The sequence below is a fragment of the Bactrocera latifrons genome, unplaced genomic scaffold, assembly GCF_001853355.1.
Source record: "Bactrocera latifrons isolate USDA-ARS-PBARC rearing strain unplaced genomic scaffold, ASM185335v1 scaffold_50, whole genome shotgun sequence".
Classification (NCBI taxonomy): domain Eukaryota; kingdom Metazoa; phylum Arthropoda; class Insecta; order Diptera; family Tephritidae; genus Bactrocera; species Bactrocera latifrons.
This window is the reverse complement of record NW_017537157.1, coordinates 61,104-76,283: the sequence shown is the minus strand read 5'-3', so window position 1 is coordinate 76,283 and position 15,180 is coordinate 61,104. Positions and strand designations below refer to the sequence as shown.

The following is a 15,180-nucleotide window of genomic DNA, read 5'->3' as shown; positions in this document are numbered from 1 at the left end:
TAATTTTTTTAATTTTTTTTTTTGTTTTAATACTTTTTCAACCAAACTTTCCAAACAAGTCCAGCAACAACACATTCATAATTAAAAAGGCTGTAAAGAGAATAATTAAAGTAAAGCCGACTTCATTACACAAAATCGCTCTTCTTATGACTCCAAATGAACATTTAATATCATAAACAGTTTATGTTTTCGAACTAAATTTCTATACATTTCATACTAACCACACATTAAACAGTTGGCACACAAATAACCAGCAAATGCTCATTACATATTTTGCTATTTAAATATTATTATTACGCATAATATTATATTATTCATAGACTATTACTAAACCACGAAAATTACTTGCCAAAGCTAATCCAAAATAATGCCGCCGAGCGCTTTTTGGCGTTGTGGCTTAATCTCTCATTTCACTTTACTCCACTTTATTTGGCGACCAAATGCCCACAAATCGTAAAAGGGGAGCGATAAACAGTTGTAAATCTGACTGCTGCTAGTGAGCGTAAAGGCGCGGTGAGTTGTGTGGGTACCGTTCGTGGATTTAAAATTAGTCACACAGTGCACTCAACAACTGTGTGGTGTACACAAGGGAGGCACGAAATAATGCGAGATAAGTTCATTTCGACTTTTGCTGCGTGTATTTTCTGCAATATTTCAGCGGATTCCACTAATGCCACCAGCGTTGGTGGGGAGTTTTTGTAAAAGCTGTTGCGCCGATGTCGCAATTTTCATACATTTTTAAATAAAGCAAATACGAACGGCGCTGGCAATATGCTTTTGCGCCATTTCGAGTGGAATTTTGCTTCTTCAATTATAGCGCTTGATGTTTGGCGCACAGCTGGGAGTTATTTTTGTGGCAAACGCAAGCCACAAGCAAGTAAGTAGTGCCACTTTCGCGCGACATTCGCAGTGACGGCGAATTTAATATTTATTTTAGCTTTATGACCGCAAGCGACAATGTTGTAATTGCAACAAAAGGCAGAAAGTAGAACTGTCTCATATTAAAACCTCGATTGTAGCGCGCTTTTAGGCGCATAAAGTTTACTTTTTGAATGAACATTTCAGTTTTTTGGACTAAATTGCTTTTTTTGTTATTAAAACTAATTTTAAAAAGTGCATAAGGGAAACTTTTTCTACTACTGTAGACATTTTTTTGGCTTGAAATTTGTTCAGAAAAAAAATTCTTCTGAAAAAAGTCGCATTTTGTTGTAAAATGTTTGACACAGCAACTTTACATGTTGCGCTTTGGTCTCTTTTAAGGTTCTTCTATAACTTCTGCTTTCAATTTGATTGTTGCACTTCTTCAACTTTTTCTTATATTTTATAGTAGTACATAACATTTTTAGCGTTTTTGTGGTATGTCTTGCCTTGGCAGCCGAAAATAGCACACGCTCATAAATCATGTCAGTGCCAACAACTGTGCCTGTCACTCGTCCAAAATTACTCCTTTTCGGCTGACACTTCTCACGCGAAACTAGCAAGCAAACAACTTTATTTTAGGCGTAAAAAAGAGGCCCACAAAGCATTACGAAAGGCACGCACGTGATTACAAATTTTGTTTATTAGTTACTGCCGTTGTGGCAAGCGTGATTTGCGTAATATATTTAGAGTTACCAAATTTGTTAGCACTGCAGTGAAATAAAAGAAAAAAAATAAAAAGAAAAAACTAAATCACTTAATATCAAATATGTATCGTCACTTAAAATGCAAAATAACATCACTTTTCATAAGTTAACAGGCGAAGAAAAATCGTTATATAGAAGCCACTCAAATTGAAACAAAATTTGTGTTTCGGTTATATTATGGTCATATATTGGATATATAATGGTTATATATTAGTTATATTTTGTTTATATCTCAGTTATTACATATATAATATGTTGTAGTGAATCGAAAACAATAAAAACCTCAATTTAAATTTTATTAATGATACGTTGTTTTGCATTTCAGCTGATGATATATAGGTATATCTATTTCTAAGAACGTATGTCATTGAATTTTGTAGCACGTACTAAAAACGCATTCGAATTTCCATTGACTCTTCAACGTCTGCACTTCCAGGCCAACGCTTGCTTAGCTTCTAAGCACATAGTATAACAATTCGGTCATAATTTTCAATATTATAGGTGACCAAGGCGTATGCATAAATAAATTAAAAAATAGATACCCAGTGGTAGGTCTAGTGGGTGCAAAATGAGTTCCAAGAGCTGCATAGAAAACTAATTTTGGAGAGTAATGTAAGTACCGCACACATTGTAGAGTTTTATGTAAATGGAGTAAAGTATAAATAGGGTAAAGTGAGATGGATAGAAAAATATAATTTTTAAAAATATACGAACGTCAATAGTTGAAAATCATTCGATTATCGAAAAACTAACGCTTGACGACTTTTTTGAACCGTTCTGAGAACTATTTTCAAAAAATGTTGAAGAAATAAAGCTAGAGAGTGCGAGCTGATGGAGCATCAATTTGATATTTGAAAAAATATATAGCACGTGTTTTGAATATATTCCATCACCAGAAGCTGAATGAAAAGATTGCTCTTGGATTGCTCTGAGAACTTCTATGGAAAATATTCTGATGCATGAAAGAGAGAAAGATAACGAGGGATAACTAAGCACTGGACTAAAATTTGAACAATTTTATATAATTTTCCAACATTTTGAAAATTGAAAAGCTGAAATCCTCTCACAGGCGAGCAAACAGGGCTTGAGTAACACCACCAACTTATCATGAAATAATTAGCATTATTGTAAAGTAAAAGAGATATGAAGGCTGAGCAAGCTGTACTGAAAACATGAAAGTAAGAGCTCTCTTTTGTTCATAAATATTTATCTTTCTTTCTCTCTCTCTCTCTCTCTCTCTCTCTCTCTCTAGATTATTTGAACACCGAATATAAGTTTTATATAACTCTTGTATATTTTGCGACAATAATCTCGACTAGTCCAACATTCACACGTCGCTAGTGCATTTTACACGTGGTTATCAACTCAAAAATGAGGTTCACATGCGTAAGAGAGTTTGCGTGAGCGCACCATTTCAATTTTCAAAACATTCAATGCACGAAAATAAATCGATGCGCTCTGAATTAATATGTATATTGTGAGAAGCCTATATGCTCATGAATATTTATATCGATGAGTTGCTCGCTTACATCGCCCCCACACCGAGAGAGATGGAGAGAGCGGTGTACGCAGTGGTGCCGTCACATTTTTATGGCACATGTCTGAATACCGTGACTGAATGTCAATGTGTCGCTGCCTTACTGCAATGCTTTGCTGCTTTTGCAGCTTCATTGCTGTCAGTGCTGTCATTGCTTGTCGCCTTGCGTTGCATTTGCGCCCATTTTCATTTGTGTATCACTCAACAACTCGCAGCGCGGTGCATTTATCCACAAAATGGTGTGGAGTGACGAGAGCAGCAGTGGAAGCGGTAACCCTGAAGCAGCTGCAGCATCGACATTAAAAAAGCAAAGCAGTCGAATCGCTCAAAGCGCCCAAAGCAGCATTGCCAATGTCATTTACATTTAATTTTAGACTTCCTTTTTGTCCATTCTTTGTAGGATTGCACCCACGTCACCACACACTTGATCTTCCACCTTTCAACTCCTTCATAGAAGTGCATATTATTTGCGGTGTTTTATTCATTTTTATTTTTATTTTCATTTTAATTTTTTGCTTTTTCAAAATCCAAAGCACAACAATGTAAACCACCCCATCACCGCCGCTAACATTTGTTCGCAGTTCGACATTTGCAATCGCATGCTATCGAAATAAATTTTAATGTATGTAAATAGAATCGTACTGATTTCGTATGCACTCGTTTAACACTCGCTTCGATCGTGTATCGACCCTTCTTTCACGCGTTGCTTTCATCCTTTGTGTCTGCGACAGGGTGTCACATATGTGATACATTCCAAGTGTCACGGATTAATGAGCATTTTTTTTACTCGATGTTAAGCGCTGACTTCAGTGAACTTTTCAATTTTGACTTTTTTACGCCTTAATGCTTTTTCGGGGTTGATTTTGAGGTAGTATAAAGTCAGCGTAGATTAATGCTTTTGTTAATTGCAGTATTGAATTCATGAATTCTGTTTAAAAATTATTTTATTTTTAAAATTAAAAAATAAAATATTTAACAACAACAATACTAATAGCAACAAGCTTTTGGAAATTTTAAATGCTAAGCTTTTTGAAATAAATAATGCATAAAATGCTCTCATTGAGGGAAAAGTTTCCGAAATTTATTTATTACGTCTACCGGAAGATTTTTTAAAATTCAATATGGAAGTTTTGTGCATTGAAAAAATAGTGGATTCAGAAAGAAAATAACTGTTAAAAAATAACAACGACAAGAAAAACAATAGTAAAACGTTTTTCGATTTTTATCAAATCAAGGAACAATTTTGGGAACTTAAAACTCTTAAGCTGACATAAAAGCTTTTTATTAATAAAAGTTTCAGAATTTAAATCAACAAATAATTATTGAATAAGAACAATAATAATAATAATAATAATAATAATAATAATATTAGAAAGATAACCCTGGATCAAAAATATGTATGATTTTCCAACTAATAATAATAATAAAAGATTTTATATATGCATACCATAAGAAAGTTCCTAGAAACTCAAAAGCTCAAAGGTTAGCTTAAATGTTTTAAATTTAACCCCGAACAAGCTTTTGAAATGTTTTTTCCCCTTTATTTGTTGAATCAAAAAAAAAAAAAGAAACATTTTACAGAAGCTGAAAAGTTCGTAAGTTTTAAACCCTGAACGAGCTTTTTATGCTTGAGTGTTTATTTTTAATTCAATATGAAAGGTTTTTTGAGAGGAAAAATTGGAAGACAAAGAAAGAAAATGATCGTTAATTCGCATAACATAAATAAAATAAAAAATAAAATAACATGTTCTTTTACGGTTTTTTAACAAACCAATGAAAGTTCGTTGCAGCTTAAAGCTTTAGTATATAAACGTACTTTATTTATAAAAGTTTTCTGAATTTAAGTTCACAAATAATTATTTAACTATAAATAGTTGTTCGGTTTTATATGAATCATATAAAGCTTAGTAGAAGTTTGAAAGCTAAAAAGTTTAATACCTTGAACGAGCGTTTGAAAATTTTTGTTTTGTTTATTTACCTGATCAAAATTAAAAATTTTTCAGAAGCTTAAAAGCTCAGAAGTTTAATACCCTTAAGGAGCTTTTGAAATGTTTTTCTTTATTTGTTTTACCAAACATAAAAGATAATTTTAAAAAAATTCTTCCAAACAAAAAAAAAAAAAACTTTATAACGTTGTTCAAAAGGTTTACAAATTCCTTACAAATATTGTATATAAAATTTTAATTTTTTTAAATTTTCTCCATTTTCGAAAAGCGCAACCATAACATGCTTTTTGGGAGCCTTTATCCACATTATCTTTCACAAGCAATATAATTTAATAAGATCATATCTAATATGAGCTTAAAAGCTCTCATATTTTCTTCATTTCATTTCTGGTATTGGATATCTCTCGTTATGGATTTAAAAACTAACTTCGCCTTTGAAATAGAATTATTGAGTTCATTTGCTGTTCTTGTAAGTCAAATTTTCTTGTCACCAACGCATCAGGGTCAGCATTAGACAATATACCGTTATGCTACTTTTTCTCTACAGCCTCTGCTGCTTAGACCCATTACCCACTTTCCTAATTTTAAACGCTCAGCATGCTTCAAGTGGGTTAAAACTGGTTTCGCGCTACGTTTTCGGCATTGCGTCAAAATAATGTCGTTCGTCATGGACCACTTTCTACAGCGACGTCTGCCGCTAACGCCGCTAACAATGATTTGTTGCGTTGGACAGCAACGCTTGCGACTTATTGCCTTTATAATGAGGTAAATTACGATGACGTCGATGAAGATGATTCTGCAGCGCGTCTTACTGATACATTTCTTGTTTTTTGTGCTCGTCACTTCTTGTTCTGCCGCGCTTAACCGCCGCAACGAAGCGTTTAAGCGGCTTTAACGCTAAATTGGCACACGCTGCTGTGTCTCCAGCTTAGATATGGCAAAATATACATTTCTTCAATATTGTGTGCGATGACCAACGACAACAGCAAAAACAACATTTGTGTAAATGTTTAATGCTGTCCATGTGTGTTCCGAGTTTCTGGAGCACGAGATTCATATGCGCAGCACACAGCTTTCGCCGGCATCATTGCCACAAGCGCCAAGAATTTGTTTGCCTTGCCACAAGTGATGATTAATGCGAGGAATAATGCGTTTTTAAAATGCTAATTTACAAGTAATTGGCTTGTTTTTTAAAGCGTTATAGAAGGAAGTATTCAGGCAGACATATATATGAGTACAGCTGCTTAGTAGAGTTCTCAGCGTGCGGCGTGGTGTGGCGGAGATGTAAAGACTAAGCCAAGTACTTACATATATATTACATATATATATATATATACATATGTATATGTTTATGTGGGAGCGTATGTGTAGATGTATTAACAACATAACGAAAGTATTAAAGCAGTAATTTTAACAAATTGCTGGCAAGCATAGACTGGCATATGACTTTAATTTCGCCAATTACGCGAAAGTTGGAATAATTCATGATTTTAGAAAATATATAATGCATACATATGTATATATATGAATATACATAATATAGACATCTCGGTGTTGCCTCATTATAGCAAATTTTCAGCAATTTCGATAGCATATCTGCATATAATTCCCAGTCGTCGGCGATTTAGACCTAATTTGCGCACTATCTACAAAGCATAGAAGGTTTTCGCGCTTAACACGCGCAGGCCACACATATTTACATACATATACATATACATACATTCAAACATAACTGTGATCGCAATTGTCAGCTGTCACTTGAGCAGCCAGCCAACCTCAACCATTTAGCTGTGCATTTAGTTGCGCCCAGTGCCCTGTGGCACTACACAAAACCCTTATTAAATTGCCGGGCGCTAATTGTGAGGGTCTCCCTGTCACAACAACAAATTACGAAAGGAACAGCGCAGCGATAAATAGAAATAAACACATCATCAAAACTTTTACTTCATCAGCATTATCAACTGCAACGCTCCCTTATCTATTATCAGGGTTTTTTCTGAAATTTAATGTCGTTTACTAATTTGAAAGTCGTAGCTTTGTTGGGTAAATTGGTGAATTTGATGACTCATGCACTCGTGCCCCACTCGTTAGCTGGGGCGAATTGCGTCTAACCATCGCAGACAATAAAACGCCTCTTCATTACCACACGCTGATGGCGGTGGTAAACAAAAAAGTTCAACCCCAGTGAAAAGCGAAAGTGCAACAACAACAATAACAATACTGATTTTGTTTTTGTATAGCTTTTTTTGTTTGTTCGCAGTTAGATGGGTGTGGGTGTGGGTGTGTTGCGGCCTGGTGCAATTATTTGTGTTTCGGCTGAAAACTTTCGAGCGACAAATAAGTATGTATGTATGTATAAATATTGGCACTGATACCGGCTGTGCTGCAAGTGCAGTAGAAAAGGATTCATTGCTCATAGAATAGACTAAGCAGAGTTTGAGCTGTGCTTTTAACTACATATTTCGAAAAATTTTAATTTACTTGACAAAGCAGTAACCATGTTTAACATGGCATGTTATTAAGTTGAATTCAAGGTAAGGTAAGGTTCACCTTACTGGTGAACAATTTTTCATATTCTATTAATTATGCCAGCTATTGCATTTATACCAGTTTTATGTTAAATTCGTCACCCTGCAATATCTCGAAAACATATTGACATCGTTTGCTTATCTTGTGTTCAATCAAAAAAACAAAAAAAAGCTTACACCAGTTAGCTTATTAACTATCAGAGTTTGAACTTTTATATGTGATAGCAGCAATTTTTGAATTTTAAACAAAATAATATAAAAAAACAACTGGCCTAAAATATTTATGTATATACTTTTATGCCATTTATTGCATTTATACCAGTTCTATATTCGAAGTAACATGTTCAAGGTCACGAGAAATTGCTGACGTTATATGAAACTTTTTCGTTCAAACAAAGCTTAAAATTTTTTAGATCTCTTAGCTTATTGGCTTAAAGATTTTAAATTTTATATATAGACGCAACAACTGCTGCATTTAACACAAAATAATATGAAATATCTCACGAATTGATGTTTAAATCGTGTTATTATTTTTTATACCAGTTATACCATTTTTTTTTTGTTACCAGATCTAGGGTTTTGAATTTTAAATGTAAATGCGACAACTACTTCAATCAATATAAAAGAATATGAACATATCTCTTGAACTGATATGAAATCTCGGTATTAATGTTTATACCAGTTATACATATTTTATACAAGTTTTTTGTTCGTTTCACAAGCCGTCAGGGTTTCTAAAAATTTTGCTTTTATATGAAACTATTACCTTTCAGTCAAAGCTGTTAATTTTTTATAGAAGTTGGCTCTTTGGCCATCAAAAGTTTTAGTTTTATAGTTATAAGCAAACTATTTCTGAATTTAAAACAAAATAATATCCACATATGTACTTTACCAATATAATATATCAAATTTTGAAAACATATTTTTTATACCAGTTATTGCATTAACATCTGTTGTTTGTTAGATTGGCCATAGTGTATCAAAAAACAAACTATGTTAACTATGTCTTCGCTAAAAAAAACACAAGGATTGCATTTATACCAGTTTTCATTCGATTAAACACTCTTCAAGGTCCGGAAAAAGTAAAAACACTTAAATTTATTTTCGTAAATATATTAAAATTAATGATATTTAATGAAAACTAATACAGTGTTACACCAGTTATTAGCTATTGCCCAATGGCCACTAAATATGCGCTTTTTGATCCAAATTGATTGATTCATATGTAAATATTGTATTCTATTCATATATTATATTTTCGGTCATATAAACGAAGCTAATATTGAGAGATCATTCGATATGAATTCATTATATATTCATCAATAGATTTTCACACGCTCACAGCGCTGGAGAGACAACAGCAGACGTCGTCAGACAGTTTGTTGAACGTTGTCAATATTTGTACGAGTATGTTTATAAGCTATTATAATTTGTAAGTCATTCGTAGAGTGACACAATTTTAGTGATTGTCAGTAGTTTTATTACTCAGATCATAAACGATAGATATTGTTAGATGGACTACAGAAATATTTATGGAAATTTTGTAAACGAAGTGATTTTTGAAGACTAAAAAATAAATATCTATATGAAAATTTTGCTAATGCATACATATATATATTTGTACATACATTTATATAAAGATATACTTATAAATATTAGTTTGTAAAAAAAAGTCTTGCGGTATTTTCGCTAGTTGGCGCTGAGAGCGCGTAGTTCTAGTTTTATTCGTCGCATCGGGTCATGCTATACCTTTTTGGAAAGCTCATTTCACGCGCTAACACGTGTTTGAGTGATTGTCGTTTCTTTTAAGTCGTTCGCGAGTTATAGCGTCGCAAACATGAAGCAAAATAAAGAGAAAATACGGCATATTTTACAGTACTACTAAAATAAAGGCAAAAATACATCTCAAGCCGCCAATAAAATTTGTGCAGTTTATGGACCGGATACAGTTTCCATTTTCACCGCACAACAATGGCTTCAACATTTTCGTTCTGGTGTAGAGGTGGTCGAAGATGCGCCACGCTCTGGAAGACCTGTCGTCGAAAATTGCGACAAAATCGCTGAATTGGTCGAAAGAGACCGGCATAGTAGCAGCCGTAGCATCGGTCAAGAGCTGCGCATGAGTCATCAAACCGTTATAAAATAAAAAAAAAAAAATTAAATAAAAATAAAAATACCGCAAGACTTTTTTGACAAACTATTATATGTATATATTCCACATTTGATGTCCTAAAATGAACTTCAATCCGAAATTCATGGGAAATACAAGAATTATATTGCCAAATGTACACAGTTGGCGCTTAAAGATTCAAAGAAACCATTGAAGTTTAGCGGCAAATAAAAAAATTTGCTAAAACATAAGAAAGTATCAAAAAAAAAAATTTATTTTGCCAGGAAAGTGTTACTTACATAAAACTTTTGTACATATTTACAAAATTACTACATATGAAAGCATGTAGCAACGCCATGTCATTGTACTTATTCCTAGGAAATCAAAAACTTACAGTCACAACAAAAAAGCCACCAATTGGGGAGTACTTCTTGGAATTTGCCGAGTGTTGTGCGGAGTTTGTCTGCGCGCCACAGTGTTTTTTGGAAAATGGCCAAATGTGGACATAATCCCAACTGAAATACATAACTACAAACGAACGTGTGTGTTAACATCAATATCTGTGTGCATGTATCGAAATGTTCTGTGTCTGTGGGGCGCGTTGATTTCAAATGAGCCACAAAGAAAGCGCCAAATGGCAACAAATGTCGAAGCGGTTGGTTGTATATGCTTATATATACCTGATGGGTACAAATGTAGCTTCCTATATGTATATAAATATTTATATGCATATACATACATATGTATGTATATTCATACGTATCCATATCCGATCGGTACTGGCTATATATTTTGTTGGTGTTCTTTGAAGCAAAAGCAATTGCAATTTGCCATTTGATGGACTCACACATGCATACTCGTATCTATATACATACATTAGAGTAGGTCGATTTTTTTTCTATGAAATCCGGTGTAAGGGAATTGTTCTACGGATAATTTTGAACCACTTTTTCTAAGAGACTATGGGTTAAAATCGATTTTGAGCCAGCGATTTTAGGGTGAGCAAATATTATTATATCTTTTGTGTTGTGGACCACCCTAGTATTCATAAATATTTAACCTATATTTATTATATTATCACAAATGTTAACTTCATAATTTTTTTTGAAATTTTAAATTTTATGGTGCACCCTAGTATACATAAATATTTAACCGTTATTTACTATTTTCGGTCAGCTAAAATGTTAATATTAATATTTTTTGAAGTTTGTTACTTTTAAGTATCACCCTAGTATACATAAATATTTAACCGTAATTTAATATTTTCGGTCAACAAAAATGTTAGTTTTGAAGTTATTTGTAATTTTTAAGGATCACCCTAGTATGCATAATAACCGTTATTTACTATATTAGGACATACACATTTTCAATTTGAAACTTATTTGAAATTCGAAAATTTTAAGGACCACCCTAGTATGCATAAATATATAGCCGTTATTCACTATATTAGGTAAGGTAGGTATGTTAATTTAAAGGTTTTTGAAATTTGAGAGCTTGAAGGATCACCCTAATATACATAAGTCTTTTTATAAGCTTACAGATATTCATATTTTCCAACAATAATCATTAACCTCGCAAATATTATGCCGTGTGTGTCGCCATTTTTCACATTATTGTTTGGCGTACAAGCACAAAAACACACACACGCATACCGGCTTTTACGAAATTGGCATGAGCGCTGTCATTTCCTAGCGCTAAATGCCTCTGCTGCTCTACAACGCATAATTTACCTACTCCTTAATGCCTTTCCGCATATAGCCGACCGTGCCTGTTTGCTGCTGCAACGCGCGGCTGTTCGGGCAAGCAATGCAAAATCACAGTTTTTAAGCCTACAAATGTATATTATACAAATGTGTGTGTTTTACGTGCATGTATTCGCGCAAATGTGTTTGTATTTGTGGAGTAGGCAATTTTAAAATGTGCAAACAGTGCGCTCGTTCAAAATGATAAATGACACACATTCGACAGCACATCCGACTGCACAGCATTGTATTTGTAGACACTGCCCTGGTGAACGCTTCCGCTCCCGCTATTCTGCGCTCGTGTGTAAATATCGATATGTATACATATCGATAAATACATATACATATGTATATGACACTGCAATCAAATAATGTTGCCTTAATGTCTGCTGCCCACAGCGCTGGCCTGTCATGTCGCCACGGCGGCCTATTCAACTCAGAGCGCCGCTTGTTCGCCCACGTCTCATTTCCTGTGCTCTTTGGAATAGTAATCGTATGCAAATAATCATTACATTGGCTTAAACGTCTCACATAGTTCGGTTGTTGGGTCGAAAGATACAACACTGATTGCTCTAGTCGCACTTTGTCGTAAGCAGTCTGTGGTCTTTAGAACTTGTTATCGGCTATGAGCTATGTGGGTGATATATTATATATTTTATGATTTTTTCTTAGGAACTTACGGGAAAAAAGTGCCGCGATGGTCCGTTTTACCTTGTGTTTATACAGCCGAGAGCTGTCCTTACATCGATCTTAATCTGTTCCGAATGGTGTGTAACAAATCAACTTTGTCTTTCTTGGAACAAAACCTAGTAGCAGGGTTGCTTTATATACTCTTCAAACAGGTCCCAAAAGTGCTTCACTGCTGTATCTGTTAATGAGCCAAATGCGCACAGAGTTTGAACACTTCGATCAATTGACTGTAACAGCACTAAGCGCAAGTTCCTGTAGAATACTCAGACAGCTAAATCAATGCCAACACAAGAGCTAACTTTTTAAATATTTACCAAAAATAATACTAATGAAATTCCTTCTCTCCCTTACTTGCAGACGCACCATCGTAATTCGAATGACGAACGTGTACCACACCCGCATGAGGGCAGCCAATCTGGCCACTTCAACCACCACAATGGTCTGCAACACTCTGGCTCGCGCTCTACACTGCGACATTCAATGTCTACGACAGCCGCGAATTCCACACCCGCTTCACCACAACTAAGTGGTATTGGTGGCGCGGTTTCAGGCACTGGCAATGGTGTTGGCGTTGTCAATCAATTACTCTCCAATGGCCAGCATTATCAGTCACAATCATCGGTATCGTCACAGACTTCACAATCGTCGATTGTGTCCACCATACCTGCCTCACAACGTCTGCTGGAGGATGCGCTCGCCAAAAACGCACCATATCCGATGATTATTTTACCATTGAACGGCGGCTACTGGGTGGATGGCACCGAGCACGAGTGTTCATTTGATGCGCGCGGCAATCCGATGTTGCCGCAAACAACTTGGATGGCCAAATTCGAGACAGACGACACGGCAAAGTGTTATCGTCGTTTCTATGCGGCGCGCGAACATTCGAATCTTGTGGGTCAAGATGATGTACTTGGACCGATATTGATTTCCATCAAAACGGAGAATGTAGCAAATCAAGAACATGCACGCATACTGTTGCGCCTGCGTACCGGTACAATGCATGAACTAATACCGATGTCGTGTATGGCACCCAATCCGACACCCGGTAAAATTGTGCGCCTGTTGAATGAACAAATTACGGTGGAGAATTTTGTACCGGTTTTATGTTCGAAGGCATCACAATTGATTGCCGCCTATGATGAGCATGTATTGGTTTCGAATTTTAAATTCGGTGTGCTTTACCAAAGATATGGACAAACCACGGAGGAGGAACTCTTTAGCAACAACAATTCATCGCCCGCATTTGAGGAATTCCTAGATGTTTTAGGTCAGCGTATAAAATTGAAGGATCACAAGGGCTATCGCGGTGGTTTGGATATACAAAATGGACACACCGGCGACACCGCCATATATGAGGTGTTCAAGGAACGCGAAATCATGTTTCACGTCTCGACAATGTTACCCTACACCGAGGGCGATCCACAACAGCTGCAGCGCAAGCGACATATCGGCAATGATATTGTCGCGATCGTATTCCAGGAATCGAATACACCATTCTCACCCGACATGATAGCCAGTCACTTTCTACATGCTTTTATCGTAGTACAACCGCTAGAACCAAATACGCCGAATACACGCTACAAAGTTAGTGTGACAGCACGTGACGATGTACCGTTCTTCGGACCGACACTACCCAATCCAGCTGTCTTTCGCAAAGGTCAAGACTTCAAAGAGTTTATACTGACCAAACTGATCAATGCTGAGAATGCCTGCTATAAGGCAGAGAAATTCGCGCAATTAGAATTGCGTACGCGCACCTCGCTTCTGCAAAGCCTTGTTGAGGAATTGAAGGAGAAAACGCGCGACTTCTTGGGTACGGACTTCACGAATGGCGTGACTATCAGCCCAACACCAGAAACACCAAAGTCCGAGAACAGCACAGCCGGTTCGCGTTTCATCGACACGGTCAAGAAAGCGCTAATTTCGCGCGTGCGCTCACAAAGCGTTGATACCGGCAATATGGCGCCAAGCGTTGAGAAGTTCAGCGTCTCAACGAAGATGAACTCATCCGCTTCATCGACGACTTCCAAGAAGGATAACAGTCTAACGGAGACACCGAATTTGAATGTAAGTCTTGCATGGTGTGATTTTTATAAGAAATAAAAAGCTAATTTATATTTGTCGCACTCTCTAACTAACTAGGCCTGCAGCCGCACCGCTTCGAAATCTTCCTCGAAATCAAAATCGTCGAATGACTCCACCTCTTCATCGCCGGATATCACCTCACGCGGCCCGCTCAGCAGCAGCAACACCATCAACAACAATAATGCAAATCTGGGCGGTGCTGCCACCACCAAAGACATGCAGAATGGCAATAATGCCTCAGCACCAGTCAACGGTGGCGCCGGCGTTGCCACCATGTCCGAAACTAGCGATGACTCTAGCTTGAATAGCGTAGATCTCGATCCGATGATGGGTCACATAGATGGCGGCGCTGTGTACATCGACAGCGATACCGGACTGGAATCGATGTCCTCCGCCGAAGCCATGTCGTCGACGAAGGCGGCTTGTGCGCTATGTCTGGATGGCTCACAAAGCTTAATGGGCTCATCGCCGAGTAACGAAACAATTGCGATGGTGGAGAATTTGCGTCAGGAGGTCACACGACTCAAATGCGACAAGCTGGATCTGCTGCGACAGAATGTGGTAAGTGGCATGTGTATTTTGGCAAGAAAACAGTTTAGTAAAATGTATGTTTGTTCTTCTCCAACCGCAGACATGTCAGCGCGATATCAAACGTTTGCGTGAGCGCGAATTGTCGCTGCAGGGCGATTTAGCTGCGGCCGGCAAGGAGATATTACGTTTACGCGACCTGCTGAAAGAGTATATGCCCGATTCCGCCACAGCGCCACTATCCATATCACCAATCTAATGGAGCACATTTGCTGTGCGCTAGTGTGTGTGTGTTTAGCTGTGTCGGTGTGTGTGTGTGTGTGTAGTTATTGTAAGCGTGTATTTGCTAAGCAAATGCCGTTATAATATGGTGCAAGCAAACGAAA

General features: G+C 36.5%; 1 protein-coding gene across 2 annotated transcripts in view; it reads left to right on the top strand.

Annotated features, from left to right (window-relative positions):
• LOC108973809 (rap1 GTPase-activating protein 1) overlaps positions 1 to 15,180 on the top strand; it is a 260,459-nt gene extending 245,279 nt beyond the window's left edge. For both annotated transcript variants that reach the window (XM_018941297.1, XM_018941298.1), the window contains exons 3-5: positions 12,536 to 14,248; positions 14,324 to 14,827; positions 14,898 to 15,180. In XM_018941297.1, coding sequence (XP_018796842.1) covers positions 12,536 to 14,248; positions 14,324 to 14,827; positions 14,898 to 15,053 — 2,373 coding nt within the window. In that variant the 3' untranslated portion in view covers positions 15,054 to 15,180. The remainder of the gene's footprint in view (positions 1 to 12,535; positions 14,249 to 14,323; positions 14,828 to 14,897) is intronic.